Source organism: Penicillium odoratum, assembly GCF_028828045.1.
Source record: "Penicillium odoratum strain IBT 22623 chromosome Unknown utg000001l_segment0_segment0, whole genome shotgun sequence".
NCBI lineage: Eukaryota > Fungi > Ascomycota > Eurotiomycetes > Eurotiales > Aspergillaceae > Penicillium > Penicillium odoratum.
Window position 1 is genome coordinate 1321248 of NW_026643143.1, and position 25215 is coordinate 1346462.

General features: G+C 45.7%; 10 protein-coding genes across 10 annotated transcripts; 4 read left to right on the forward strand and 6 right to left on the reverse strand.

The window, feature by feature from the left end:
* Positions 1–390: 390 nt before the first annotated feature.
* Positions 391–1337, reverse strand: N7520_000482 (uncharacterized protein; the record flags this gene model as incomplete). The annotated part of the gene is given in 4 exon segments (XM_057134417.1): positions 391–562; positions 630–746; positions 764–828; positions 888–1337. 4 exon segments carry the CDS (start codon positions 1335–1337, stop codon positions 391–393), a joined length of 804 nt encoding a protein of 267 aa, XP_057000353.1.
* A 1137-nt stretch (positions 1338–2474) lies between these two features.
* Positions 2475–3458, reverse strand: fma-AT (acetyltransferase fmaC; the record flags this gene model as incomplete). Its single annotated transcript, XM_057134418.1, has 2 exons — positions 2475–3096; positions 3388–3458. 2 exons carry the CDS (start codon positions 3456–3458, stop codon positions 2475–2477), a joined length of 693 nt encoding a protein of 230 aa, XP_057000354.1.
* Positions 3459–4059: 601 nt separating this feature from the next.
* On the reverse strand, positions 4060–5635 carry N7520_000484 (fungal specific transcription factor domain-containing protein; the record flags this gene model as incomplete). Its single annotated transcript, XM_057134419.1, has 2 exons — positions 4060–5338; positions 5388–5635. The coding sequence occupies 2 exons, from the start codon at positions 5633–5635 to the stop codon at positions 4060–4062; spliced, it is 1527 nt and encodes a 508-aa protein (XP_057000355.1).
* Positions 5636–6249: 614 nt separating this feature from the next.
* N7520_000485 (alpha/beta-hydrolase) lies at positions 6250–7473 on the forward strand (the record flags this gene model as incomplete). Its single annotated transcript, XM_057134420.1, has 4 exons — positions 6250–6417; positions 6495–6897; positions 6969–7158; positions 7209–7473. 4 exons carry the CDS (start codon positions 6250–6252, stop codon positions 7471–7473), a joined length of 1026 nt encoding a protein of 341 aa, XP_057000356.1.
* Positions 7474–8784: 1311 nt separating this feature from the next.
* On the forward strand, positions 8785–9333 carry N7520_000486 (B3/B4 domain-containing protein; the record flags this gene model as incomplete). The annotated part of the gene is made up of 1 exon (XM_057134421.1): positions 8785–9333. The coding sequence occupies one exon, from the start codon at positions 8785–8787 to the stop codon at positions 9331–9333; it is 549 nt and encodes a 182-aa protein (XP_057000357.1).
* Positions 9334–10019: 686 nt separating this feature from the next.
* Positions 10020–10805, reverse strand: N7520_000487 (FMN-binding negative transcriptional regulator; the record flags this gene model as incomplete). The annotated part of the gene is made up of 1 exon (XM_057134422.1): positions 10020–10805. The coding sequence occupies one exon, from the start codon at positions 10803–10805 to the stop codon at positions 10020–10022; it is 786 nt and encodes a 261-aa protein (XP_057000358.1).
* Positions 10806–12730: 1925 nt separating this feature from the next.
* Positions 12731–13937, reverse strand: N7520_000488 (IucC family-domain-containing protein; the record flags this gene model as incomplete). The annotated part of the gene is given in 4 exon segments (XM_057134423.1): positions 12731–12928; positions 13105–13195; positions 13252–13521; positions 13534–13937. Coding segments are annotated over 4 exon segments (963 nt in total), but the record flags the coding sequence as incomplete, so codon positions are not given.
* Positions 13938–19415: 5478 nt separating this feature from the next.
* N7520_000489 (cytochrome P450) lies at positions 19416–21016 on the reverse strand (the record flags this gene model as incomplete). The annotated part of the gene is made up of 2 exons (XM_057134424.1): positions 19416–20654; positions 20711–21016. The coding sequence occupies 2 exons, from the start codon at positions 21014–21016 to the stop codon at positions 19416–19418; spliced, it is 1545 nt and encodes a 514-aa protein (XP_057000360.1).
* Positions 21017–22419: 1403 nt separating this feature from the next.
* On the forward strand, positions 22420–23361 carry N7520_000490 (putative thiamine pyrophosphokinase; the record flags this gene model as incomplete). The annotated part of the gene is made up of 1 exon (XM_057134425.1): positions 22420–23361. One exon carries the CDS (start codon positions 22420–22422, stop codon positions 23359–23361), a length of 942 nt encoding a protein of 313 aa, XP_057000361.1.
* A 360-nt stretch (positions 23362–23721) lies between these two features.
* Positions 23722–24864, forward strand: N7520_000491 (lipid-binding SYLF domain-containing protein; the record flags this gene model as incomplete). Its single annotated transcript, XM_057134426.1, has 1 exon — positions 23722–24864. One exon carries the CDS (start codon positions 23722–23724, stop codon positions 24862–24864), a length of 1143 nt encoding a protein of 380 aa, XP_057000362.1.
* Positions 24865–25215: the final 351 nt, after the last annotated feature.

The following is a 25215-nucleotide window of genomic DNA, read 5'->3' on the forward strand; positions in this document are numbered from 1 at the left end:
ATTCACCTCTAAGGTTGTGCCTTGGAGTGCATACAATACATAACATTTCATTATTAAAGCTGAAGTTTATGGACAAGCTTCTGAGAATACGACATTTAAAAAAGGCCATACTGACTCGGGAAAATCAAAACAATGATAGGTTTATTAATACGTATTCAGCGCCCAAAGTATCCAAATGGCTTGATAAACCACGAGTGATTAGGATAGCTCTATCGAAAATCAGATTTCTTTGTAGCAGCTGTGTACAAAGTCAAAAAGAATAATCCCATTGAAGTCCTTTCACAGTGACAAAGGATAGAAAGGAAAGTACCCTGTTCCTTTTTGTGCGTCTCGTAAGGGTCGAGTACCGAACAGGGTAATGGGAATCACAGTTCAAAACCTATATTTTGTCTACCAAGGCTCCTCATCGCCATCAAACTTAAACAGCTTGCCACTATGAGTCTCCAAGGTAGACGCATCAATGACCTTGATAAGGCCAGCGGCACTATCTTCGACGGTCACAGCAGCTTTCTCGAAGCTGAAAGCTTTAGCACCTCGGTTACCGAGATCAGTCTGAACCCAGCTATTTCATGGCGTCATGATTAGCCTAACCTATAGGAATAATTTAAGGGTAAGGTATAGTAACTTACCCAGGATCAATAGGGAAGGCGTTCAACCAAGTGTCTTCAACGGAGATTGCCTTAGTATACCAGTGCTGGACAGCTTTCGTGGGAGCATAGGCAGCATTTTGCATGCGAACGAAGTTCCTATGAATGGTTAACACACGTGTTCTAGCCCAGGTATAAAGAGCCATCCTCCAAGGCGAAATAGACCAATATAAACATTCCACTTACTATAAATAAAATTAGCAATGATAATAGGTAAGACTAAGAATTGATGAGACTTACCGTCAAGAAAGCAGAGCTAGAGCCGATAGTTACCCACTTGGGAGCCTGGGCATCCTTAAGGAGGGATCGGAAAGCCTGATAGAGATAGATAAAGCCATAAATATTGACATCGATATGCTTCTGGATGTCGGCAACCTTGACCTCAGTGACTTTGGACCAAGAAAGAGCAATACCGGCGTTAGCGATCAGGATGTCGATATGGGTGATTCCTTTAGTGGTTAGAGTCTCCACACCCGCCGCGGGATCAGTAGGCGAGAGGGCATCGATCTTGATGACGTGCAACGTAGTGCCCTCAGCCTTAGGCAAATCAGCCAGTGTTAGAGAGCTTACGTGGCTTGGGTCACGGTTCGCAGCGATGACGGTGTGATCGGGCTTCTTAAGGTACAATTCCAAGATACCTTTGCCAATGCCACGGTTGGCACCGGTGATGAGGACTATAGTAGGAGCCATGACGAGACTCGAAGAACTCGACTTTGAGAAAAGTAGTTGCGTGGATTGACAGAGGGAGTAAGAGACGCGTTAGTCACAACAAATACCTATCTGTTTCCCACCTTGGATGAGGTTGCTTAGTTTGACAAAGAAGTGTAATCATTTCTAATCACGACGTCCAGTCACTCTAATAGCTGCAAATAGCTGCAAGGTCATCGTCGAATTGTCGCCGAGAGTCGGGCAGCGGGCCTGTTTCTGTGTTGTGTTACCTACGCAGGCTTAAAGCGGCGAGAGCTGTAAAGCCGAATTCTGAGGCGGAAATAGACCGTCATGCCTAATTATAGACCATCTTAGACACCGCCCGCTTACAAAGTATCAGTCTTTTATCTTTCTGCCGGTCAGTAATAAGGCTCCACACGATGCATTCACGTGCGGGTGCAGTCGAATAGGGTTATTGACTCTGGCTGCTTTAAGCCAGTGTGACCGTGCGCATGGTAAAAGTCTCCGAAGCATCACGCGATCAAAAGTGAGACAAAATAAGTCACTGCCGATAGGAACGACCACAAATTACTAATAGCATGAATGGCCAGAAATTGATGATTCTTACGAATCACTCCAAGAGTGATGCGCTGTAATGTTCCTGAGACGGCGTCATGCAAGGTCAGCAGTATTATAAGCTAAGCAACTTACTATGGGGCCGCGAAAGTAAGCAATATAAGCAGCGAAAAATAAGCAGTGTGCCAACTGCATGAGGTAGTTCGATTTGGACATATTATGGTTACTTCTAACTATTTAGTGCATTATTAGAAATTATAACTTTGAAAACTTGACACTCCTTTTAGTTTCGATAGTACATTTCTGGAATACGAGTTGCGATCAGCTGAAACTGTCGCTGAGATATCTTAGTTAGAGACATTACCATCCTATTGAAGTCGAAAGAAACTAGAACGCAGCATATCGGAGAGAGCTATGCTTACAGGGATTTGAGAACTAGGCAATTGAACATGAAGAGCGCTATTCCTTTTTCTAATGAATCTTGAATAAGACAATAAACTAAGATCAACTAATACTGGAGCTGTATGTCCGCGCAAAAGCCACGAAAGTTTATACTGCACTGATTCTTGCAAGAGTTTGAGACTCAATATTTATGTATCTGTCTTAGCTAGTGGTTTTCAGGGTTCCCTCTAATGCGGACTTGATGAAATCAATTTGAGAATCCAGGATCTCATCTGAACCTTCCCCACTTAGCACTGTCAAATGCCCTTTTCCTTTCGCCAAGAAGAATCTCTTTGGTTGCTGAAACTTTTCAAAAGCTTCAATCTGCTCATACGGAGGTGACATGGCATCGAGCTCCGGCGTAACCATCATGACAGGGGTGACATCAACCAATTTTAGTAACTTTCTAGGCTGCCACATGGCTAACTTATAATAACTCTGGAGGGTGATGCGGTTTCGGAAATTTGGCGCACCCCGATCGATAACGGCATTCATGAATCCATAAGCTTCAACTCCGCCCGGACCACCCGAGCCGGCCATTCCAATTGGATTCTCGCCCCTACTGTTGAATGGCGGAAGGGTGAAGGCTTCATTACCACGCAGCTGGGATTGCAGGTCTTTGATCAATTGTGCAAATGCCCTTTCACGCTTTTCCGGCTTGAAGAAGCTCAAAATGGGGCAGACCATGACCAGTACTTTCACTCGACGATCAACGGCAGCGGCGCATGCACTAATAGTTCCCCCGAATGACATGCCCCAGAGTGATATGAGACGCGGATCGACACTGGGGAGCGTGATTACATGGTTACATAGGTCACAATATCGGCGAGGTCTTATATTTGCTTGAGAGGGTCGATTTGATTTCGAGGAAGACCGTCGCTGTCGCCGATACTCCGCGGATGGTAATGAGTGCCGTATATCCGAGTGACTGGAATTTCTCTGCAACTTCAGGCAAGAGCATTTCCTTCACACAGTTGAACTACTTCAGTTTAGTATGACTTCAATTTAAGATTTCCTTGAAATACTCACGCCGGGAGTCATGATGATGGTTGGCCCTCGTCTACTTGCTACATACAGCCATCCTCTAAGAGTAGTGCCATCAATTGTCTTGAGCTCGACATTTTCGTAATTTGAAATGGGAGCCATCTGGCCCTGATTTTCGATGAGTTTTGAAAATTTCTTGCGTTCTGGCGGGAAAAGGCGTTCAATATGAGAGTGAATGGTCTTGCGCACTGGTTTCAAGGAGACTTTGAGTGCAGTTTGAAATGCCTTGACCCGGACATTCTATCTGTTGGCTGACTTATCACATGAGACCCACTCGTCGGTGATTGACATTAGCTATGCTGAGCTGCATCAACAATATGGAAGAATTTTAGCTTACGGTCATGTCTCACATGCAGCCTAATGCAACCTCATAGGTGATAAGCATATGCTAGATAAGCTCATAATAGAGGCCAATTCTAGACAATAGGATGCGGAACAACGACTGCCCTCTCTTTCATGACAGGCAATTTAAGATGATTTTGATGTATTTAATATACACAAAGATCTGGAAGCAGTATAGCGCGCGGCTGAAGGTAATGACTGACATTTGGCCAGAGGTAATGATAATGATAGCTGTAGCCTCGATGGTCATCAAACGCCGCAAAATGCTGGATATCTGAACAGTCATAGTCTCTTTCTCCACTCGGCTGACTTCGTCCATAATATCTAGGATATTTTCTATTACCGCGCGGTCGCTCGGTCTTTAGTGCGCGAATAGGTTATTGGTTGGCATTGTAAGGCTCTGTTGCCAGTGCAGAGTATTGATACAAGGTGACTCATGTTGGTGTCCATCGATGTGTACAATGAGTAAAGTGATAGCTGCCATCAAACCAAAAAAGTCGATAGAGCGACAGCTGAAGGCAATGCGGTTGAAGCTATGGAACATGATGAAGCGTGAGAGTATTTCGCGTGCAGAATTGACACAGATAATCTGTGAAGGACCGTATCGCTTTTCAGCAGCTGTAGAGCTGAGCATATACGGCAAATGAAGTTGTATAAGGAGGTTATAATGAAACAAGTGGTGAAAGAGTCGGCGCATATCCCAGAACAGCGCCTCTGGTTGGCCTGCAACGGTGGCTAAGTTGGGGATGAGCCACCACTTATCTGGAAAGCTTTTTGAAGCTTTTTGCAGCTCTTCGTTAAGCTCCTGCACCGAGGAGAGATTAATAGGACTTGCGTTCGATTGATTACGCTGCAGTATTCGAGAAGTCACCACGGAATGTATACGGTCAAGACGTCCCATTGGCGTATCATTAAGGAGTATTTCCTCAGAAACCATACTTTTATCGTTTGTTGATTCAGAAAACCCCAGCATTAGACAGAGATATCGCTCAAGAGCAGTGATTCTGTGCCAGATGAACTCTGGATAAGCTTTCGTTTTCGGATCAACGACTTTGCATTTTGCTCTTCCTGGTTGATGGAAGCCCATCAATTGCGCAATAGTCAAAGCTCTCCGAGTAGTGACCAACCCTTTTCGCAGATTTCCGCCATTGGTCTGAAACCAACTTTCTACTAACAGGCTGTCCACCCCTTCAATGCAGTACATGAGGTCATCATTTGTTGTAACTATATTTGTAGCAATCGCTGATAATCTCCTCATCATCTCCCTAGGGGGCTCCAATAACTGTCGCGCATTTTTATTGAAATCAAGATGAAGATGTTGCAAGGCTGTCGCGACATGAAGCATATTTCTCGCTATTAGAACAGGACGCGCACTGGGACTTGGCCTTGCAAACATGCTCTTGAGAGATTTTGTCCTGTCCAGCTCGCTGTAAGGTATAATTTGCATCTGGTAGAACAAAGAAGAGGTGTTGCCACATGTCTCAACTATTGTCCTGATATCATCTGCCGATGGCAAGGATGCGTACAGGGTTTGAGAAAGTTTCTCGTGCTTGCCAGGTTCAAATGAAAATTGTTGAAATGATCCGGGATTTGGGGCCTCAACGCCACCATCGAGTCTCGAAGCCCGCCGTTTCGGGTTTCTGTAGGGGCTCCGTTGCTTCGAAGGAATGCGTTTTCGGAGATTTAAACGAGGCCTCATTTTGTGTAGGGCCAGAGTTCACGCCCGGAGTGACTGCTGTCTGATAATTTTCCTCGTGAGCGGTGGTACTTCTTCCCATAGAGTGTCTCTTGAGAATGTCTTCAAGTAAATTTTCCACCCGCGCCATACGGTCGCTAACTTGAAGGCTCAGGTCCAGAGGCGCCGTGATTTCCTCTGGGTATTCTTGGCCAACACATTTCACACCACGTCGATGACAGCAAACACATTTATGGTCCATAGGTTGGGCGAAAATACACTTCGTTTTTCGCTGTCTGCATTCCCAACAGCTATGGGTCCCTTTCCTTATTTTCTTCGTTTCGACTCAGGCATATCATCTTCTATATCACGATCATTGGCTAAACATTGCGGATACAATGCTGACCGAGAGGAAGACATTATGTCTGCTACGCCCAGTGAGCGAAATATCAGCAGAAAAGGAAAATAGAAGTCAAATGAATAAAACGGTATAATTGCGAAATGCCTCCCCCCACCATAGACAAGGTAAGAAGAACATGGAAGACGCAGAGAGCGGTTCGACCGGAAACTCAGTGGACGAACTTGAGTCAGATTTGGCCCCGCACCGCCTACGTCTCAAGGTTGCTGCCAATGGAACGCCTGATTGGATCCTGTTCGTCCGCCGCTAGTTCCGCCCACTCCTAGTCCGCCGTTAAATAAAGTAAGGGTAGTTGTCCATGGTCTCGGAGGACGAATATTGGTACTTCTTTCGAGGCGTGAACAGATATGAATTAGCTCGATTATCCTGATTAAATGAAAACAATCTCTCGTTCTGCTATCTAACTTTATTCTACGATATCTCACGAATACCCACTTCAGTCCAAGACCATTCTCACCATGGCTGTTAAATTCAACGTTCCTCCCAAAAGTCTAGCCAAACTTCGGCCTTGCGGATTGCATATCCCGGAAAAAAAGGTAGTTGAATTCAGAAATCTTCTGAAGCTATCGAAGATTGGCCCGGCGACTTGGTGGAATCAACAAAACAACCCCCAGTCGTGGTTTCTCGTGAGTGGTTAATCAAGGCGAAAGAAACATGGCTCACGAGTTTCAATTGGCGCATTCATGAGGAATATGTTAACAAGTTCCCCAATTTCAAAATTGCTGTTCAAGATTTTGAGGTTGGCGAGATCGATATTCATTTTGCTGCGCTCTTTTCAGCTAAAGATGATGCCATTCCCATCATCTGCATGCACGGCTTTCCATCCTCGTTTACCGACTTTCTGCCAATGATGGATTTACTAGCCGACAAGTACACTCCTAAAACTTTGCCTTATCATATTATTGTGCCATCGTTGCCCGATTACGGCCTATCAGGTACTCGTACCCCAAATACGGATATGACTTTGGAACGATCCGCACGCATCATGAATCAACTGATGATTGACCTTGGATTTGGTGGCGGTTATATTGCCCAAGGGGGTGATCTCGGAAGTTTACTTGCGCGTATCATGTCTGCTGAGTACGAGAACTGCAAAGCTTTCCACCGTATGTATACCGATACTCAACAAACCCGTCGATCAGAAATCTTTATTTGGACAGTGGCTAACGAAACATAGTTAACATGCTTGTGCTGGATCCAGGTCAAGCAGCCCCCTCCTCTGACTCCCTTACTCCCGAAGAAAAACATCACCTCAAGCGGACGGAAGAATGGCGTTCAACCGGGATGGCATATGCTCTAGAGCACGGAACTCGTCCCTCGACGGCTGGTTTGGCCATCTCATCTAGCCCACTTGCTCTGCTAGCTTGGTAATTATTTCTCAAAATCCTTACTTGCGGTCTCTCTGACAGTCATACAGGATTGGCGAAAAATTGATGGAATGGACAGACCCGCGGAAACCCTTTTCACTGGATCACATTTTGGGCACAGTCACCTTATATTGGTTTACTGGCACTTTCTCTGCAAATTTGTACCACGCAACAGCCGCAATGAGGTACCTCTCAAATACTCCTTTCCCAGTTTCCAAGGAGAAGCCTCTAGGATACTCATGGTTTCCATATGACGTCGTGGTGTTCCCTCAAGCTTGGACTCAAGAGATTTATCCCAACATGGTTTTCTACTAGAGCCATGGTAAAGTGAGTTGTTTTTGAGTCTGTAAGAGCTCCGATGAGATCGCTAATCGAAGTATCCAGGGAGGTCATTTTGCCTGCTTAGAACAAGTAGAATAATTCCTGGAGGACATTGAGGCTTTCGTTGCAAAGGTCAGCGACTCTTTCAAGAAGAATGTGGATTAGGCTGTTGTTGTTTAAATTGTGAGTAGAATCAGGAGTTTGGTCGATATCTGGGTTTCTCAAAGCTATCGTGATGCCCGATCGAATAGCTAGATTGAAAGTCTGACCCAAATCGCCGCGGAAAATCGGTTTTTTGATTCTATGCGAGTATTATAACGAGGCTGGTTTCAAGCAAATGTTTCCGGGATATCGCGGATCATTTTAAATTCCGAGGTCGTAAGGATCCTAAACCAAATATATTCAAACTAGCTGAGAAATGTCTCCAGGATCAGAAGAAAGCAGAATGAGTCTCTATTCTTGGTAATGTCGATGACATTGGGTTCCTTTCCTCATTCCCGGTGACAACCACTGTTGGAATACGGTCCTAGAAGTCGGAATGTATCTATCATTCAAATAATATAAGCAGGTAAAGCAATAGAAGGAGATCTTTATCAACAATCTTTGCTTTAAATTTCGACCGCTAATCACGAAAACTGGGAAAAACTCGTTTCGGTAAGCTCCCTTACTCTTACCGCCATACAGTAATATCGACTTCCACAAGAGATCTTCAACGTTTCAGCCTTTTAGCTTTCGAGCTCTATCGCTTTTTTATTTTTAAGTGAAGTTAAGCACGCCCCTGAATTACCCGGTCTTTCCACCGAGTTTGAGCACGAACTTGAAAATTCTTGAAAATCGGCCATGAGCGGGACCCACTATTTACCTACCTAGGAAGTTAAAGGGAGCAGGGCCAAGGCCAGATGTAAAGCTCACATAGATCCATCCACGAACCCATGGTTTTCTTGCCCGTCTTACCTTTTAGTGCTCCAATAGTGCAAACGAATTGCCCCATCGCCTAATATATCTGTCAAGGAGATCCCCATTTTCCACCTTTCGTCTCTTACAGTTTCCACCTTCTTCTTGTTCGCTCTACTATCCAATACGCAACCCACGCCTATTTACATACCCTCAAAACCATACTCTGCCACTGGCCATGGGCGTTTCACACATTTCGCAAAAGTTGCTGGAGGCCGCGCGGGTGGCTCCAGAAATATTTGAGTTGCGGCCGGATTATCGTGCTCTCCTGGTGGTTGTTGAAAGTATTCCTCCAGGCCCAGTGATGATAATAGTGAGGCCTATCTGTGCGAGGCGGAAGCCTGTGTCAAAATGCAACTTTCGAAATCCCTTGTCACTGAATTGCCACACATTGCCGCGTGGCGGGAAGCCTATAAGGCTTTTGGAGCCAAGCCGCAAAAGACACGCAACAGTTTAGAGGCATTGACGCGTCGAGCAGAGGGTGGTTTACCGCGAGTCAATCGGCTGACGGACATCTACAATGCTATTTCAGTCAAGCATCAAATTCCACTGGGCGGTGAAGACATTGATAAATACAATGGATCACCGTTTCTTGTCCGAGCCACTGGTCAGGAGCCATTCCAGACATTTTCTAGCGGGGAATTCCAAACAGAATTCGCAGCACCTGGGGAACCTATATGGTGTGACAATGCTGGCATCACTTGCCGCCGCTGGAATTGGCGACAGGGCCCGCGGACTGCATTAACAGATGTGACCACACGCGTTTTGTTCATTTTGGATGCATTAGAGCCGCTTTCAGACGATGCCCTTCTCGCAGCTGCCGATGAGCTTGTTTTGACACTGAAAAGCCTGTCTCCAAAGGTGCAGTCGTCATACCGAATAATCGCTGCTTCCACGTGAATTATCCGACGAGTGTTGACTTGAAGCATGAAATGGGTTCTGGAGAATCCTGGCCATCTTATTTGAAACAATATATCATCAATGTGAGCAAGGCATCTTATTACATTCTGTAAGATGACATTCCGGAAAAAGTTGTGCTTTACGGGGAAGTAGAGTTCTATTTAAAGCTATTACAGGGTGTATAAAGCATCTAATGAAAAGCGGCAATTTGACATTTATTGACCCCAACTCCCCAATAAGAAATATGTTTTCGCCTTGACCACTGCTCTTCTGCTTTGGCGCCCTACTGCCAAGACGCTAGTACAATAAAATAATTTCAAACACGGCAGATACAGTTCAAAGAAACAAAACATGGCAAACATCTCTATTCTGTAGCTTGATGGATCACCGGATGGCAGGGCTGACTCACGGCTTCCACGCCTATAGTGCATTAATTTTGCCACTACTCATGATTTTTGTCGGAATAATAAGTATCATTTCAAAGACCTTCGAACAAATATTCCAAACATAACAGCAGTCTACGGACTATAGTGAAGAATGGAAAGGGCCAGAAGCATACGTAGAAGTATTGCTGATGGTGGCAAATAAAATAAGAAAGAGAGCTAAGTATTGGTAGGTGATGGGTCTATGAGAATGTTGGAGGGTACATGAGCGTGATCAAGCTTCAACAGCCAATAATCAAAGTTTTATCTGGCCTTTACTGCATCTTTTATCTCCCCACGCTCCTTGATCAGGGCTGCCATATTGTTTCCGATTTCACAGCCAAGACCACTAAAGCCTTGCATGACACCGTCTCGGTCTCCCTTGCCCAACTCTTGACTCATCTTAAATTTTCCTCCAATTCTTTCAATCCTTACTTCAATACCAATGATATTCTTCTTCATGATCTCAATATACCGTTCGGGAGCATCCTCCACTTTCCAGGCAGTTGGTTTCCCTTCTTCACCGGAATAACCCATGATTGAGGTCTCGCACATTTGGCTTAGGTCACGGATTTGATGCGAAAGGTAGATCGATGTCTCTGAGGAAGACGATTCATAGTAGATGGTGGCCTTTCCGTAAACTTGAGCTGCAGCATAGTTCCAGGTGGGCACAACTTTGGCGGTACTCGGTTTGGTCTCGGTGTAGAACTTCGGTGTCACGTAATGGTGGCAGGATGCTGTGAACAGGATCATAACATCCTGTTGTAGCTGGGAAACTCCTGTTGAGAAGCCATCCGCAGCTTCAGTAACCGATTCAATCATTGCCTTTGACTGAGGGTTCTGCTTGGCTATATGACCCCGTAGTTTGCCTTTCACGGGTGCATTGTGGTCGTCTGAGATCTCATCTAGGACCCAGGGTATGTGGCTGGACTGGATGAAGGGATGGGAAGAAGAATTTATGGCCGTCGTGAGAACGCCTAAGGGATTGGCTTTAATGAGTTCGAATAGAGCCTTTATTGAAGACTCAGCATGGGTCCCTCGAAGATACATGGCAATTCTTGAGGCCCAAGGAGGCGATTTGAAGTGAAGTAGCGAAGTCCAAACCAAAGCGTCGCACAATTTCAAGCTTGAAGATTCGTGATATTTATGTATTACCTTCCCGTCACCTCAGAGTTTTCATGTCCTGTCAAAAGGGGCAAGGTAATGAAAACTGTTGGTCCTCGCCACTTTCATAGAGGCTATTTTAGAGTTCTATTACCAATTTAGCTCGATTGGCCCACGATTACCTACGTAAGTCAAACCCACTCTCTGCCAAATCCCAAAAATTTCATTCAACCAATCAGCAATATATATCTGCTGACCCACTCCCTCCAAGTTCCTAATGCGGCTGGCTCTATTGAGTGAGTGTTCGACCCGCATAATCTGTAAGTGTTTGCTCGGCCCCGCACGACTAACCAATCCATGATCAAAGAAAGACAAGGTGAATGAAGAAATCTGGCCCCAGAATTGAAGTCATATCGGTGTAGATATATAAGCTTATAGTAGTGATATTCGAAGTGGCGAAGTGCAGATGCTAGGGTGTGATTTAGTAGAAATCACAATATTAACCATTAGTTTAGCATGAATTCAGTTTAGAGGGCCAGTGCGGTGATCACTTGGTAGAGTATAATGCTTACCTTCTCTCACCCTGCTTCTCACCTGTATTGCGCACTCACCCTTCTCACCCCCGGTCGCGCGACGCTAAAGCGGCTCTCGCCCATTTCTCACCCTAGCGGCACCCACCGAACTACTGGCCGTATCTAAGCCACACGCCGGTTAGTTGGTAGTATGGTGAGTGACCACATGCGAATCCTGACTGTTGTCTTTTTTTTCGCCCTTTTGGTTCGTAGAGAAACTCTCTTTGCCGAATTACCCTTTCCTCCTTCACCCGAGTACCCTGAATATACTGCACTTTTTTGCATCTGAATATCTTGCGCGGTCTTGACCGCTGATGTGGCTCCTTAGCTAAACATTCCATGATTCCTGCCTTCCTCGCAAGGTTGATATAACGCTTGGAATTGGGTAATCCAGGGAGTTGCTTTGCAATCATTTAAATGCCATTTTTACAGATACAGTGGACATCGCCGGCACCGGGCTTACTACCTCAACCATAAAGGTGGCTATCACTCAAATAGCCATAGCTATTCACTCGACCTATATTAGGAGAGGCAACAGTCCTGCAAAAACTATTAGAATTACACAATTCTCAGCTGTCAGTAACGCATGGTACTTGGTGGTAAACCAGTCTCGACTTCGGGTACGGCCATTCCCTCACATTCAGCCCTTTATTTTTGATGATAGGCGTGCCAGTTCTAGCCTATAACGAGGTGTCTATGTCTGTGAAAAACCCCTGAGTCGACCATTTGTTTTCTCACTAATTTCTACGGCACCTGATAGTGACAACAGGCTCATAAGCTTATCGACTCACTCCGCTGACATGGACTTAGATGTCATACGTCTCGGTGACGAGATGATATAATAAGTGTTTGAAATTGTAGGAAATGTCTAGACCTCAAATTCTGTCAGCAACCCTACCACTACAATTTGATTGTGAGAAGGGCATAAAAAGCCTTTAGCATCAGCATCTCCCAAGTAGAACCGTATCCAACTTCAAATTTACCTTCTCGGTCAACCTAGTATGCGATAAGTGACCTAAATACACGGCTGCTCAGTTTGATTAGAGGCGAGCCATCACTTCAATGACGGGATTCTGTCGAGGGTGAATAAATTATCGTTCCTAGTATTCTGCATTTCTAGGCTTTAGTCTCCTAAGTGGCAGGAGTGAGGGCTCATAAGCATCCAAAATGGAGATCCATTGAGGAGTACCCATGAGAAGAGTAGTGGGAACCTCTCTCTCAATATACTGTAAATTAACAACTTGAATATCAGCTATCACTCTCAGTTTTTTAAAATCAATCCATGAACCACAGAAGCACTCACATCCCTGTACTTGCTCTCATTCTCATTCTTAGAAAGCACTTTAAGGGCATTGTGTCCTTGCAGAAATAATTCAGCAAGCTTCTGCCAGGAGATCCTTCTTCAGATCTCAAAGTTGCTGATAAAACCTTGAGGGCGATTGCCCATCCACCATGACTCTCTAGTCCCAATGCACCCAGTAGTAACCCTACATGGTTCTGAAGGAGAGAATGATGCACTTTGCTCCAAACATTCCCCAGATTATCCGTCAAGGTTGCTGCACCGGGTGGCAGTGAGTCGAATTTCGCGCCATGATTCCGCAATGTTGGAACATGCATTCTGACGCCTCCAAAATCACGAACCGCAAAGTCTTTGATTCTCCCAGTTGACAAACACGTGCCACTAGATTTTGACCATGAGCTTCCAGTCCAATTCCGCACTGGACCAGCGGGGGAAGAACAAGCTCGAACAGCACGGTAACATATCTAATAAGACGAGATCAGCATATAATCAGCTCTGTGCCTATTATCAAGCATCCCACCTTCTAAACCATTCCTTTTTCTTGGCAACTGTTCCTAGGCTATACAAAATTTCGACGTAGGACCGACTGTCCCCATTGGGGGTTTGGGCTAGTGCTGCAGCAATTATGAGACTCTCGTTATTTGCCTGTGCTCTGCTCTCCAGACTATCACGCAGAATACAGGAAAGATGGCGTGCGTCATTGAAATTTTCTTGGCTGCCTGAAACAGCAGCTACCTCTCTGAAGACCCACAGATCGCTTGGAAGAAATTGTTCTAGGATTTTGTCTGAACTGGCCCGCTACAGGTTGTATAGGGAGTAATCGTTCCCAGAGCAGAGGTTATCTGACAAGCCAAAGAGAGCTCCAAATGATACTTGAATCTCAGATTCGGTCGTAAAGCGAGAGTGCGTATTGACGCCTGCGCATCTGCACAATCCTTGGCGAGATTTCAAAATTATGGCACCTGGGAATCTCGGATGAATAGAGGGAAGTTGCTGCTCGAGGCAAGGAACGATAGCACGGTCACCAGAGAATTTTGAAATATCAAGTTCCTTCAAGAGTGGCTCAAGTTCTTTCTCAAAATCACCCGTAATCCGTAGTTCGACACGTGGAACAGAGAGAAATGCTAGAGTTGAGTTGAGCATCCCGGGGATGTCTTCAGGAGCCACAGGCTTCAGTGGCGCTTTGGCATAGCACAATCGGTGGTACTATTAAATCCGAAATCAGAATTGATCAATCAATGTTTTTTTTCTTGATCTCAAAAATCGTACAGGATGACTCGGGTGGCCATAGATCAATGTCCGTTCCCACTTTATGGAGGCACTTTTCAAACTCAATAATGGCAGATTTCCGCCGGTATCTAGCCATTTTTTCTGAAAGATCTCAGTAAAGTGTACGAATGGTAATAGATTGATGCTAGCTCACCTTGGTTGTTTGCCGAATTGCGTAATTCTTGAAACATCGTATCCAGTACTGCCTCGTCGGCAAATCCATTGAATGAAGTGCTAAGGCACTTGAACATAGTCCCTGGATCCAATTCTTGATCTCCAGTTTTAACAATGGTAACTGGCGTTCGTAAGCTGTCTGGTCGCACAACAGACACAAGGCGATCATTTCTGATCTGAACAGCACTTCCGACTGTATTTGCCACCTTGACCAGGATTTCATCTTGGGTTTGAAGAACACTATACAGACACATTAAATGGGGCAGTCCTGACGTAGTGGTCTCGATGCAGCGTTGGAAAAGTATAGCCGATGTCAGAGAGCATAAAAACAAAACAAAAGCAAAAACATACAACAGTCAGGATTCGCATGTGGTCACCCACCATACTACTAACTAACCGGCGTGTGGCTTAAGTACGGCTGAGCAGACGGGAAGCCCTGTTCTCCACACCCTATGGTCGTATGTACTTAACACTTCTTTGAATTGATCTATATTATGCAATTATAAAGGTCGGGTGGGTTCCACTGCCTAGCGTTGCGGAACGGGGGTGAGAAGGGTGATTGCGCAATATATAGGGGATAATTGGGTGTGAATCTTCTGTTGCGTAATACTACTATCTACTCTACTCATCAAAAACCGCCCTCCAAGTTATCATGTCATGTTTCTCCCATAACGAGACATTCAGCTCGCACGCTGAATTTTATTCACGAGGTACGGAGTCTTGTTAGGACCTTATTCTTATCAGGCTCATATAAGTTCAATTTCTTGGTTTCCAAGATAAAACCCAAGCAAAACCTTTGCTAATCAAGCATACGGCCGTTGACTAATCGACTAGTGAGGAGGGTGAAGCTACTTGGCAGCACACTCGAAGATGTGCGGGTAGATTCAGCAGCACAAGACAACAATGCAGTCCACAGGTTATACGATTGATTCAGGAAACTACCTGTAGGGACTATATGAGAGAAATAGAAGTATGTTATTCAATACTATCTTTGAGGTGCTAGATATGTTGCCCATGCCCGGCATACCAGTGTACTGAAAACCAGGTGTCTTGATACAGGTCGGAAAATCCCCTTCCGGGAAGGCCTCGTAATGTCAATCAATGGGGGTTCCCCGCTACACCAGTGAAGTAATTTAGCACACACAAATATATAGGATGCACCATATCCGGTTCGTGGAATTTATTCAAAGAACGTACTGCCTCAGAAGGCTACCCTGGAATTTCCTGGGCCACATGAATTATAACGGTTAGATAAATGCACTGGTTACTTTACATAAGTTTGATCTCGTTGCCGATGTCATGATGACCCCCATATTTGATGTATATAACAAGCCTTTTCCTCACCAAGCGTGAATCTAGCCTACTTGAAAGTCCTGCTGTCAATATGGATGCTAAAACATTGAGCAGCGTTCAGTCACTGATATCACAGCAGGAAAGGAATGCCGATCTCATTTGGGATCCAAGTCGAGTTTGTGCTTGTCTTTGCTGTGGAGTATCCATCACATCCTTGAGTGCATGGTGGTCAGAACATCAGCCAAGTGAGTATAGATGAGTAAGATTATTTGCCTTAAGAAGCCATGTCTAATTCTTATGATTCATGTGGCAGAATTAGGATCCCCGCAATCAGGTGCCATCGTAACTGATGGTAATTGGATAAATCATGTGGTTGAAGCAGATCCTACACGTGAGTTTGAGTATTTGGGCCCCTATTTTATGATAACCAGGTTCAGACCGATGAAATTTCTTTTGCTTCATGAGAATTGTTATTCACTCTTACTTCAACATTTTGAAGGCCAAAATATCGATCTTGATAGGCTTCATTTAGTTTGTCAAGACATATGGAATCATGGCTCTTTTTATCAGTGTATTTTTCTCAACACTAAGCCCATATAGTAGAAACTCGATCTCTAACATGATTTACTGTAAGCAGATGTATATGAAGGATTTCATATAACCAACCGCCCGATGATCCCAAGGCCTGAAGGTTCCAACATCAATCCTCCAGTTCCACAGAAAGCAGCGGTTAAGGATTCAAGAAAACTCCGATATTCTCTAAGAAAGTTTCATCCTTTAAGAAATGAACATTATTCATCAGACTGCGTTGACTGTGTGCCATTGGAGATAAGGATGGAAATTGCTTTGTATTTTGCAACTGTCGATTTTCTAAGTCTTCGATATGCATCGCGATCGATGGCAAAAATCTTCGAGATTCAATCGTTCTGGAATTCCAGATTTTAAGTGATCCAAGACAGAGACTTCCTCGCCTGTCTAGCCAGTGACCCACTTGACAGCAAAGACTGGCGGCTAATATATCGCTGTACAGCAAAAATTGATCTCATGCTTAGAAAAAAAGCTTTCAAAGATCCAGGTGCCCATGAAAACCTCTGGCATCTCTGGAATCTACAGTCTTTAAGGGAGAATTTGCGCTGGATAAGAGAGCGATACTCAATGACCCAGTCCTCCTATGAGTACTCTACGCTCTACGATCATTCATTCACTAAAATGCACTGGACTGGACTTGAAACTGGGCTTCAATGTGATAGGAAATTGCGTTATAGGGCGGCCCGCAATGATCTATGTCAGCTCCGTGCAGCTAAACATGCTCCTTTTACACAAGCAATTCTATTGCATGATTCAGTTGTCAGCTTAGCAGTCTCCGTTCTATATGAAGGTACAAAGACTGTCATCACTGGTTTCGAATTAGTGAGTGGAGAAAAGGACACACCAAACGTTAATTTTGGATATCGCCTACCAGGCGGGCAAGTGGCGATCAGCCTTTGCGGTCAAACATTGAGGGGATTTTCTGGTATCAGGAGTCACGGGCGCATCCACGCATTGCGACCACTATTCATCGAAAACGATATAAAGTCTAGTTGGATTGGCAAACCAGAGTTCTGGCCCGAAAAGACATATGAGGGGTTCTCTACTGATCAGCGCTCATCGGCAGAAATAACTCTAGAGCATGGAATTAAGGCACTTCATGGAAAGTTTGATGTAGGTTGCTGTGACCTTTCCATGTCCTGTGATCTCTCCATGACGGATGCACAGCGGAATATTAACCTTTGGGTAGTATTGTAAAATGATCGGGTTATTAATAGCCTAGTTGAGGTCATCTGCTACAACCTTCTTCTATCTGATATTTATGTGGCGGTGTGGTGCTGGCTCGGGCTATCAACTGCCAATTTGTCTATGTATTGCTAAGGGATCAAGTCTGTGCGCCCTGCTTGATCGAATTGTTGCCCAAGGCTCTGGCTAAACCTTGCTGAACGGGTAGAGACGCTACACCCTGAGTGATTGGGCGGCACATTGGCTTACCAAGAGTGCGTGGAATCTTTCCAGGTTCAATTTCTTGAAGAATGCAGTGTCCGTGCTGAACTTTCTAAGCCTAGCTCAGAAGTTGGTTGACAAAGAGTGTGTAAAGTTATTCTATACTAGAGGCTTTCCGCCGCGCTTTTTGCGCGGCGTCTACTTAGGTGTTAGACCGCATCTCCTACTATATCTCATACTCAGTCTCCTAATATATCTCCTACTCAGTTTCAGTTTCCTACGTAGTCTCCTACTTAGTCTCCTACTCGGTATCTTATTCAGTATTCTAACTTCTTTCGTACCGTATTAATCAAGCTGTGAAAAGATTCATAAATAGCGAATAGAAAAAAAAGCGAAAAAAAGTGAAGTGGTAGGAGAAGGGGAAAAAAGGAAAAGTCTGGTGGAGGTTTTGAAAGCATGTCCAAAAAGTCTGCGGTGTACCCAAGTAATAGAGGGGTAGATGCCACATAGTCAAAAACTTCGAAACCAAACATCCCGAATCAGTAGTGGACGTTCTGAGTGCTTTTAAACGCATTACCTTAGGGAGTTTTGAAGCACAGAAAACGCGAGCAAGATAGACTTGACTGTCGGCAGCTGATCTGCTATCCAGGGCAAGAAATGGCTGAATAGTAGCGTGGAAACAGAGAAAATGGACAAGATCTGTATTTCGAGATGAATGGAGGAGAGAAAGAGAAAAAGAAAGGAAGAGAGAGAGAAAGAGAGAGAGAGAGAGAGAGAGAGAGAGAGAGAGAGAGAGAGAGATCTAGCTAAAGACGTACAAGCGCTGACAAACGGAGGGGGTCAGCTGATCCCATACTCCAATAATTCCGAAGAACGGACTACTCGGTAAGGGCATTATATCTTCTAGGAATCCCGAATTGCCTCTACGCGCTGTGAGTTGTCCGCCTGATCAGAGCCCATGATACTCTAGAGTAGAGTAGAGTTACGTCGGGATTCCCATCTTCTTTGTGGTATCACTTCCGCCTCAACTATGGGGCTCTGCGTTTCAAGTCTGTAGCCTTTGTTGGTACTTGGAATACTCTATAAATGAATGCCACCCTAAGCCTCAATTGATCAGGCGGACAAATATCTACATGAGAACCATGGAGAGTATCACCCGCACTCTGTACCTTTCCACGTACTCAATGCGGGATTAAATGTCAAAGTCACACCTGAACGGCAGTCTCCAATCTCCCCGCGTCGCACACATTACCTCGGTGCGCCATCCCCAACATGTCCACTACTTTCCCTTGAAACCGTCATCCATGCACCCCCAGTGGAGACATCAGGAACCTGGCCATCACCTCTTTCACCTTATTATCTAATGGTGAGGTCTGACAACACATATATATCGGCTCGGTCTGGTCTCGACTACCGAGACAGACTACCGACTCGCTATGCCGCCAGCAAGGTGTTTCAATGACGCAAGATGTCTTCATTCTGCCATGCGTCTTACTTCTATGTGCCGGATGTAGCGACGGTGATGATCATGATTGCGTGATCTATGTGATAAAGATGATGCGCGATGTAGCATGTACTTGCAATGCGAACTGTATTCTTTGAGTATCGTCACCTCTGTGACGTGTCACTTGGGGTTGGGGCTAAGCTTTGGGATTTCCAATCTGCCGATCATGTGTTGAGAATCGTCATATCTGTACTTGGAATCTGGGCGGGTGCTACTAGGTCATGCCAGTTGTGGTTCTGGTTAGAATGCCTAGCTTACGTTATACGTGGAACCGACTTAAGGTACTACTGCTACTGAAGATAGGGCGATAGGGTCATTGATAGATATTTCGATACTTAGTTTCCTTGTGCTAGTTGATTGAAACTTCACAAAAATAACTGAGCTTTCAAAACGACGTCAAATCAACGCTACAACATCACAGGCTACCCTCAAGGAAGGGTAGAATAGCTTTGATCCAGGCTCTTCCACCATCATGCCATGTCCTTTCTCCGCACAAGGTCGCAGATTAGCCCTTCCTGTTGAACAAACCATGCATTCCGGGTTTTCCAATCTTGCTCTGGGCTGTGCAGTCGGATCTCGAATTCACGCAGCAGCTGTGGTATGATTTTCTGCATCTCTATAAGGGAGATGTTCTTGCCGATGCATGTTCGCGATCCAGCTCCAAATGTGAAAAAGCTCTTCTCCATCTCCTTCAGTGCTTCGGAAGAACTCTCGAGCCATCGCTCAGGTATAAACGAATCGGGATCAGGGAATATTTTACCGTTTCGATGCAAAACCCACGCATTGATGCCGACTATCGTTCCGCCCGGAATTTGCTTTCCACTTATTGACACTCCCCCCTTCGGTACTTCACGCTCGAGGATCAATCCAACGGATGGATGTAGTCTCATAGCCTCTTTGAGGACTGCACCCAGGTAGGGGAGATGTGTAATGGATTCCCGGTATGACACTGGGTTACTGAGTTTCTGACTAGATGCTGCACTATCAAGTTCGGTTTGCACTTTCGTCATGGCCGCTGGATGGCGCATGAGGAAATAGAAAACGGCTCGAAGTGCAATGGCTGTTGTATCAGATCCAGCAAAGACATTTGTTGAAAGATGCACGATAACATCTCTCGTGGAGAGCTTCTCAGGATCTGAATGGTGAATTTGCATCCATCTAGACAACATATCCTTTCCTCCTCCCTTCTCAACTTCGTCAAGTTCACCATCACGCTGTATGGATGAACGTGAATTGATTGCCTTGAGAGTGAATTGAAGAACCTGGTTCCAGGTCTCCATACTAGGCACGAGGATCGGGAAGAGAGGATTCCCAAGCAGCAAGGGATGCATTTCGGGTACCTGGCCACACACGCTGGCGTAGGCTAGCATGCCCTGGATTGCCTCAATCATCCCATCAATATCTCGTCCTTCCTCCAAGAAACCTAGCTTTTTCGCAAACGTAAGCTCACCCACCACGTCAAAAGCGTAGTATTGTAGCCAGGCTCCTAGATCGACGGAAGCTTTCCGATCTGCGGATTTCCTTAACTGAGACACGAAGATTTGTGTGCACGAGTCAATAGAGGCTTCGAGCTCAAGAAGAGCAGTCATGCTGTAGGCGTTGGCCACAGGTCGCTTCTGTTCACGATGGAACTTCTCGTCACGGGTGGAGAAAAGATTCATTTGGGGTTTCTTCTTCCATGATATACACTGGATAGGATAAAAGCCCGTCTGGTGCTTGTTAGCCGATATTCCCCATATTCCTTTTTGGGAGAGTCAACACAAACTTTGGTGAAGCCCTTGTTAAGACCGTAGATGACTTGAATGGCGTCAGGGTCGCTGACAGATACATGCTTAGGGCCGATGCGAACCAGAGCTCCGTACTTCCGATGCAAATCAACGGCGGCGTTCTGGTGATCTCCCTTCCAGACACTGTGCAGCTTCCACAACCGTGTGTATTTTGCAACTGTCGGCCCAGGAATATCTCGAAGCCCACGTTTGAATCGATTTGTGAGGAGGCGGAGCGCGACCGCGGCTAAAATGATGCAGACGACGTAGGCCTTCAAAGAATAGCCCGCAGCTGCGTTCCCCATTATGGTTACAGCCATCTGAACTGATTGTATGGGCATTTCCAAGAGTAGCTTTGGTGATGTCAAAGGATCGTGCCCATGGCATTTTAAATGCAGATTTCCCTCTCAGTTTATGTCTACTGTATGCTCTTTTACCCGCATGACATTGGTCTCAAATCGTCGGTCCGAAGTATCGGGTAGACAAGGATTATGAAGTCGGATATCGGATACCAAAAGACTAAATAATTTCTCTTGAAATCTACTGGATATACTTAATGCAGTAACCAATAGATACAGGCCTTTTTCAAACCCTCGCGGATTTGGATGCGGGGGAATGTCAATATGTGGAAAGCAAATCCCGGGTGGAAGTATTACGGGGGAATGCCGGAAGAGTCAACTCCGATCGGAACCCTAGGTCGATGGCTATGCCTATTTTAATTAGAAACCAGTAGACATAGGCCTTTTCCAAACACTCGCGGATTTTAATGCGGGGAAATGCGGGGTAATACAGGGTAGGGCAGAAGTATTGCAGGGGGGGGGGTGCCCGAAGAATCATTTCCGATCGGAACACTGGGTCGATGGCTGTGCCTGTGGCAATTAGAAATGCTCAGAGGTTGATCTTGGACCAGCTACGTGAACTTCATATGTTTTGAGTCGAGGCCATGGGAGTGTTGCATTATGTGCATTCATTTAGAAGAACCCGGCAAACTAATGAGCAAACGACAGATATTTCATACGAGACTTGGTGAATTGAATCGATTCTGCAGCTAGGTATCGGCCCAGCTTAACTTGGCGACGATTAATTATTTTCTCCGGGCTAAAAATCGCGCATATACGGAGGGGAGTAGCGGCCATGAGGACAGAACCTTTGGTATTATCTAAAAATGGCAGAAATCATAAATAAATACTACTAAGCTAATCTACCCCTCTAATACTTGAGTACATCGCAGACTTTTGGACGTACGTTCGGAAGTTCTACCAGACCTTCTTCTTCCAATTCATTCTTTCCCTTTATTTTCTATTCCGCTACATTTGAATTTGGAGAGCCCTCTGACCATTTGAAAAAACCGGTACGAAAGAAGGTAGAATACTGCATAGAATAATAAGTAGGATACTAAGTAGGAGACTGAGTACTGGGCGCCACAATCAAGTGGTAAAGCGGTATATACTTGTCATAGAATGAAAGGTTCTGTCCTCATGGCCGCTATTCGCCCCCATAGCATGGCGTCAAATCTATACAAGCATGACGACGGAGCGGAAGAGCCTTTCTCCGATATCACAATTACCCTCACTTCCCCGATGATTTATCTGTGAAGTAATTGATCTTGATATCAAAACACCACTATATAAGACTTCTGCCGTTATGAAGTCCTTCTTGGAAGTAGTGCAAGACTGCGACAAGTACAGTGCCCCCCATCCTCAACCAGATGCTAGCTAATTACCCTAGTTTCCCCTATGCTGAAGATGAAAACCAGGCATATGCGCAACAAATGAGCTCCACATGGAAGTTTTATTTACCCGAAGACTCCAGACCTCACGGTCTAATGATCGATTCCGTGGTGAAAAGAATGCCCTGGACTGCCGACTTCTCGGTCGCTTCCAAGGAGAGACAAATCCGTCTGCTCCGCCCGGAAGGCGACAACTGGCAGAAAAAATGCACCCAGATCCTTGACTATCAAGTCCAGCTTGCCAGGGAGAAGGGCGCATTCCCGAAGCTTGGGAAGCATCGTGGAGAACAATTTCCTATAGTAGGTGCCAAGTTTCCCGTGGGAATAGACCGGTCTGCCTTCTCTTTGTTTGGGCTGGTTGGTCGTGGGGTCCACATGACCGCGTATACGCAGCAAGGCCATGAGTACAGGTTCTGGGTGCCGCAGAGGAACTTGGAAAAGTCAACATATCCTGGTATGCTGGATAATACCGTCGCTGGGGGGATGGCTATCGGGGAGGAGCCATTCGAATGCCTCATTCGCGAGGCATCGGAGGAGGCTGGTATGTCTGAGGAGCAGATTCGGAGGGACACCCTAGCAGTGGGCACTGTCACCTGGATGAATATCAGTGATGAGAGAGCTGGGGGCGAGTCTGGGCTAATAAACCCGGGGGTCCTTTTTGTCTATGATCTCCAAGTTAGCGAGAGTGCAACTTTCAAGCCCGTGGATGGTGATGTTCAAGCGTTCCATTTAATGAATACTCACGATGCAAAGGTGGCGATGTTAGATGGAAAGTTCAAACCAGCGAGTGCCAACGTTCTGTTGGACTTTATGGTCCGGCACGGTCTGATCACTGCAGAGGAGGAGCCGGCCTACACGGAGATTGTGTCTCGATTGCATCGAAAGTTGCCACTTTCGACGATATCTTTGAGCCCCCAATAACATGAAGCCAACTAGGCCTATTAGATTAAGACGGTCAGTTTATTTGATAGAAATAAGCAACAAGGATCTTAGTTTAGATAGTGGAATGGTGTCTGCCTTCGGCTAGCGCTGATCGCGACTCAGCCCGATAAGGCAACCATGATGCCACAATACGAATACGACCAATTATGCAGCGGAGCGGACCCACATGGCTACGTAGTGGGCTGTTTAGGCTTCATTTGTCTATAAAGAGGAGCTTTCGCATAATCCTCGGAATTTTTCAATACCTCTCTTCAGCCTACTCTACACCAACTGGTCACTGAATCATTTCTCAATTTCAATAATATCAACGAGACAAATCCATTCGCAGATACCGCAGAAATGACTCAACCTACCAATCAAGACACAATATGGAGCAAAACGAAAATTTACGGTAAAAAAGGTTTCGACAAAGGCTGGGATGCTCTCGACAAGCTTGGCGCCCCCGTCAATCGACTCAGCAACAAACTCGGCTCCGAGGCCTTCTGGCCCATGGCCCTCGAGAAGGAAAGCGAGAAAGCGGCCCGCATCCTTCGCAGCTTTTGCAAAGACGGTGTCTACGTCGAGGATTCGTTGCCAGACACGTCTCCACCTGGAAACGGAACGAGCAGTAAGATTGATAAACCTCGCGGGAAGCAAAAGGTGCTGAAGAAGATCCCGAAGGAGGTCATCCGCGATGCGAAGGGATTGGTTATTTTTACAGCGATGCGGACGGGGATGTGGGTCAGTGGTGCTGGGGGAAGTGGTGTGCTTATTGCACGCCTACCTGAGACAGGGGAGTGGAGTGCCCCGTCTGGGATCCTGCTGCATACTGCGGGCGTTGGGTTCCTTGTTGGCATTGATATCTACGACTGTGTTATGGTGATCAATACCTACGAGGCACTGGAAGCCTTCTGCAAAGTGCGAGTGACCCTCGGCAGCGAAGTCACTGTTGCGGCTGGACCGATTGGAATCGGAGGTGTGCTGGATTCAGAGGTGCATAAGCGTCGGGCCCCGATTTGGACCTATGTCAAGAGCCGGGGATTCTATGCTGGTATGCAAATCGACGGAAGCATCATCATCGAACGCAACGACGAGAACGAGCGATTCTATGGCAGGAAGGTGCCTGTCAAAGACATTATGTCGGGGCAAGTTAGGACAAACGATCCAGGCGTGAGAATGTTGATGCACACGGTGCACTCGGCACAAGGAGACGCAAATTTCGATCAAGTGCCTACTGGACTGCAGGCGCCAACAGGGCCGACTCCTAGTGATTTTGTTCTTATCGACTCTCCTCCTGAACACTCTGTCGAACCGGCTATGATGTCTGGGGCTAACACGGCGCCGTTTGGGGCCACTTACGCAGATCCCAATGCAGAGCCGTATACAGCGTCAAATAATGCGCCTCATGCCGATACTCATTGGAATCCAAATGGGGCACCCAGCGGTGGGATGAACCGTGGCTCTGGGCCGGAAAAACAGGACCCTTTGCCGAGACATGCTTGAAAGAATTGTTATCATGCAATGCATGTTTAGACTTCTTTTTCGAGTCCAATAGCGATGAGTTGATGATAACGTGTCTTTCTGGATGCAAATGCCGGATATTGAATCATTAAGTAAGGTGAATAGGTGATACCTGTTCGCACTACTGCTGAACAGATTAACGATTTACACAAAGTTGAAATAAGAAGATTATGAACCATGGAGTGACTTTACCCTTTATGCCTTCAGAAACTTTCTCTATTCTTCTAAGCTTGAACCTCATGACAGAAAGAGAAGTTGTGATTGATACCTCAGAGTCTTGAGGGCTTAAGATACTTCGGGCTAGTCTATTATCCAAACACGACCTTCAGAATG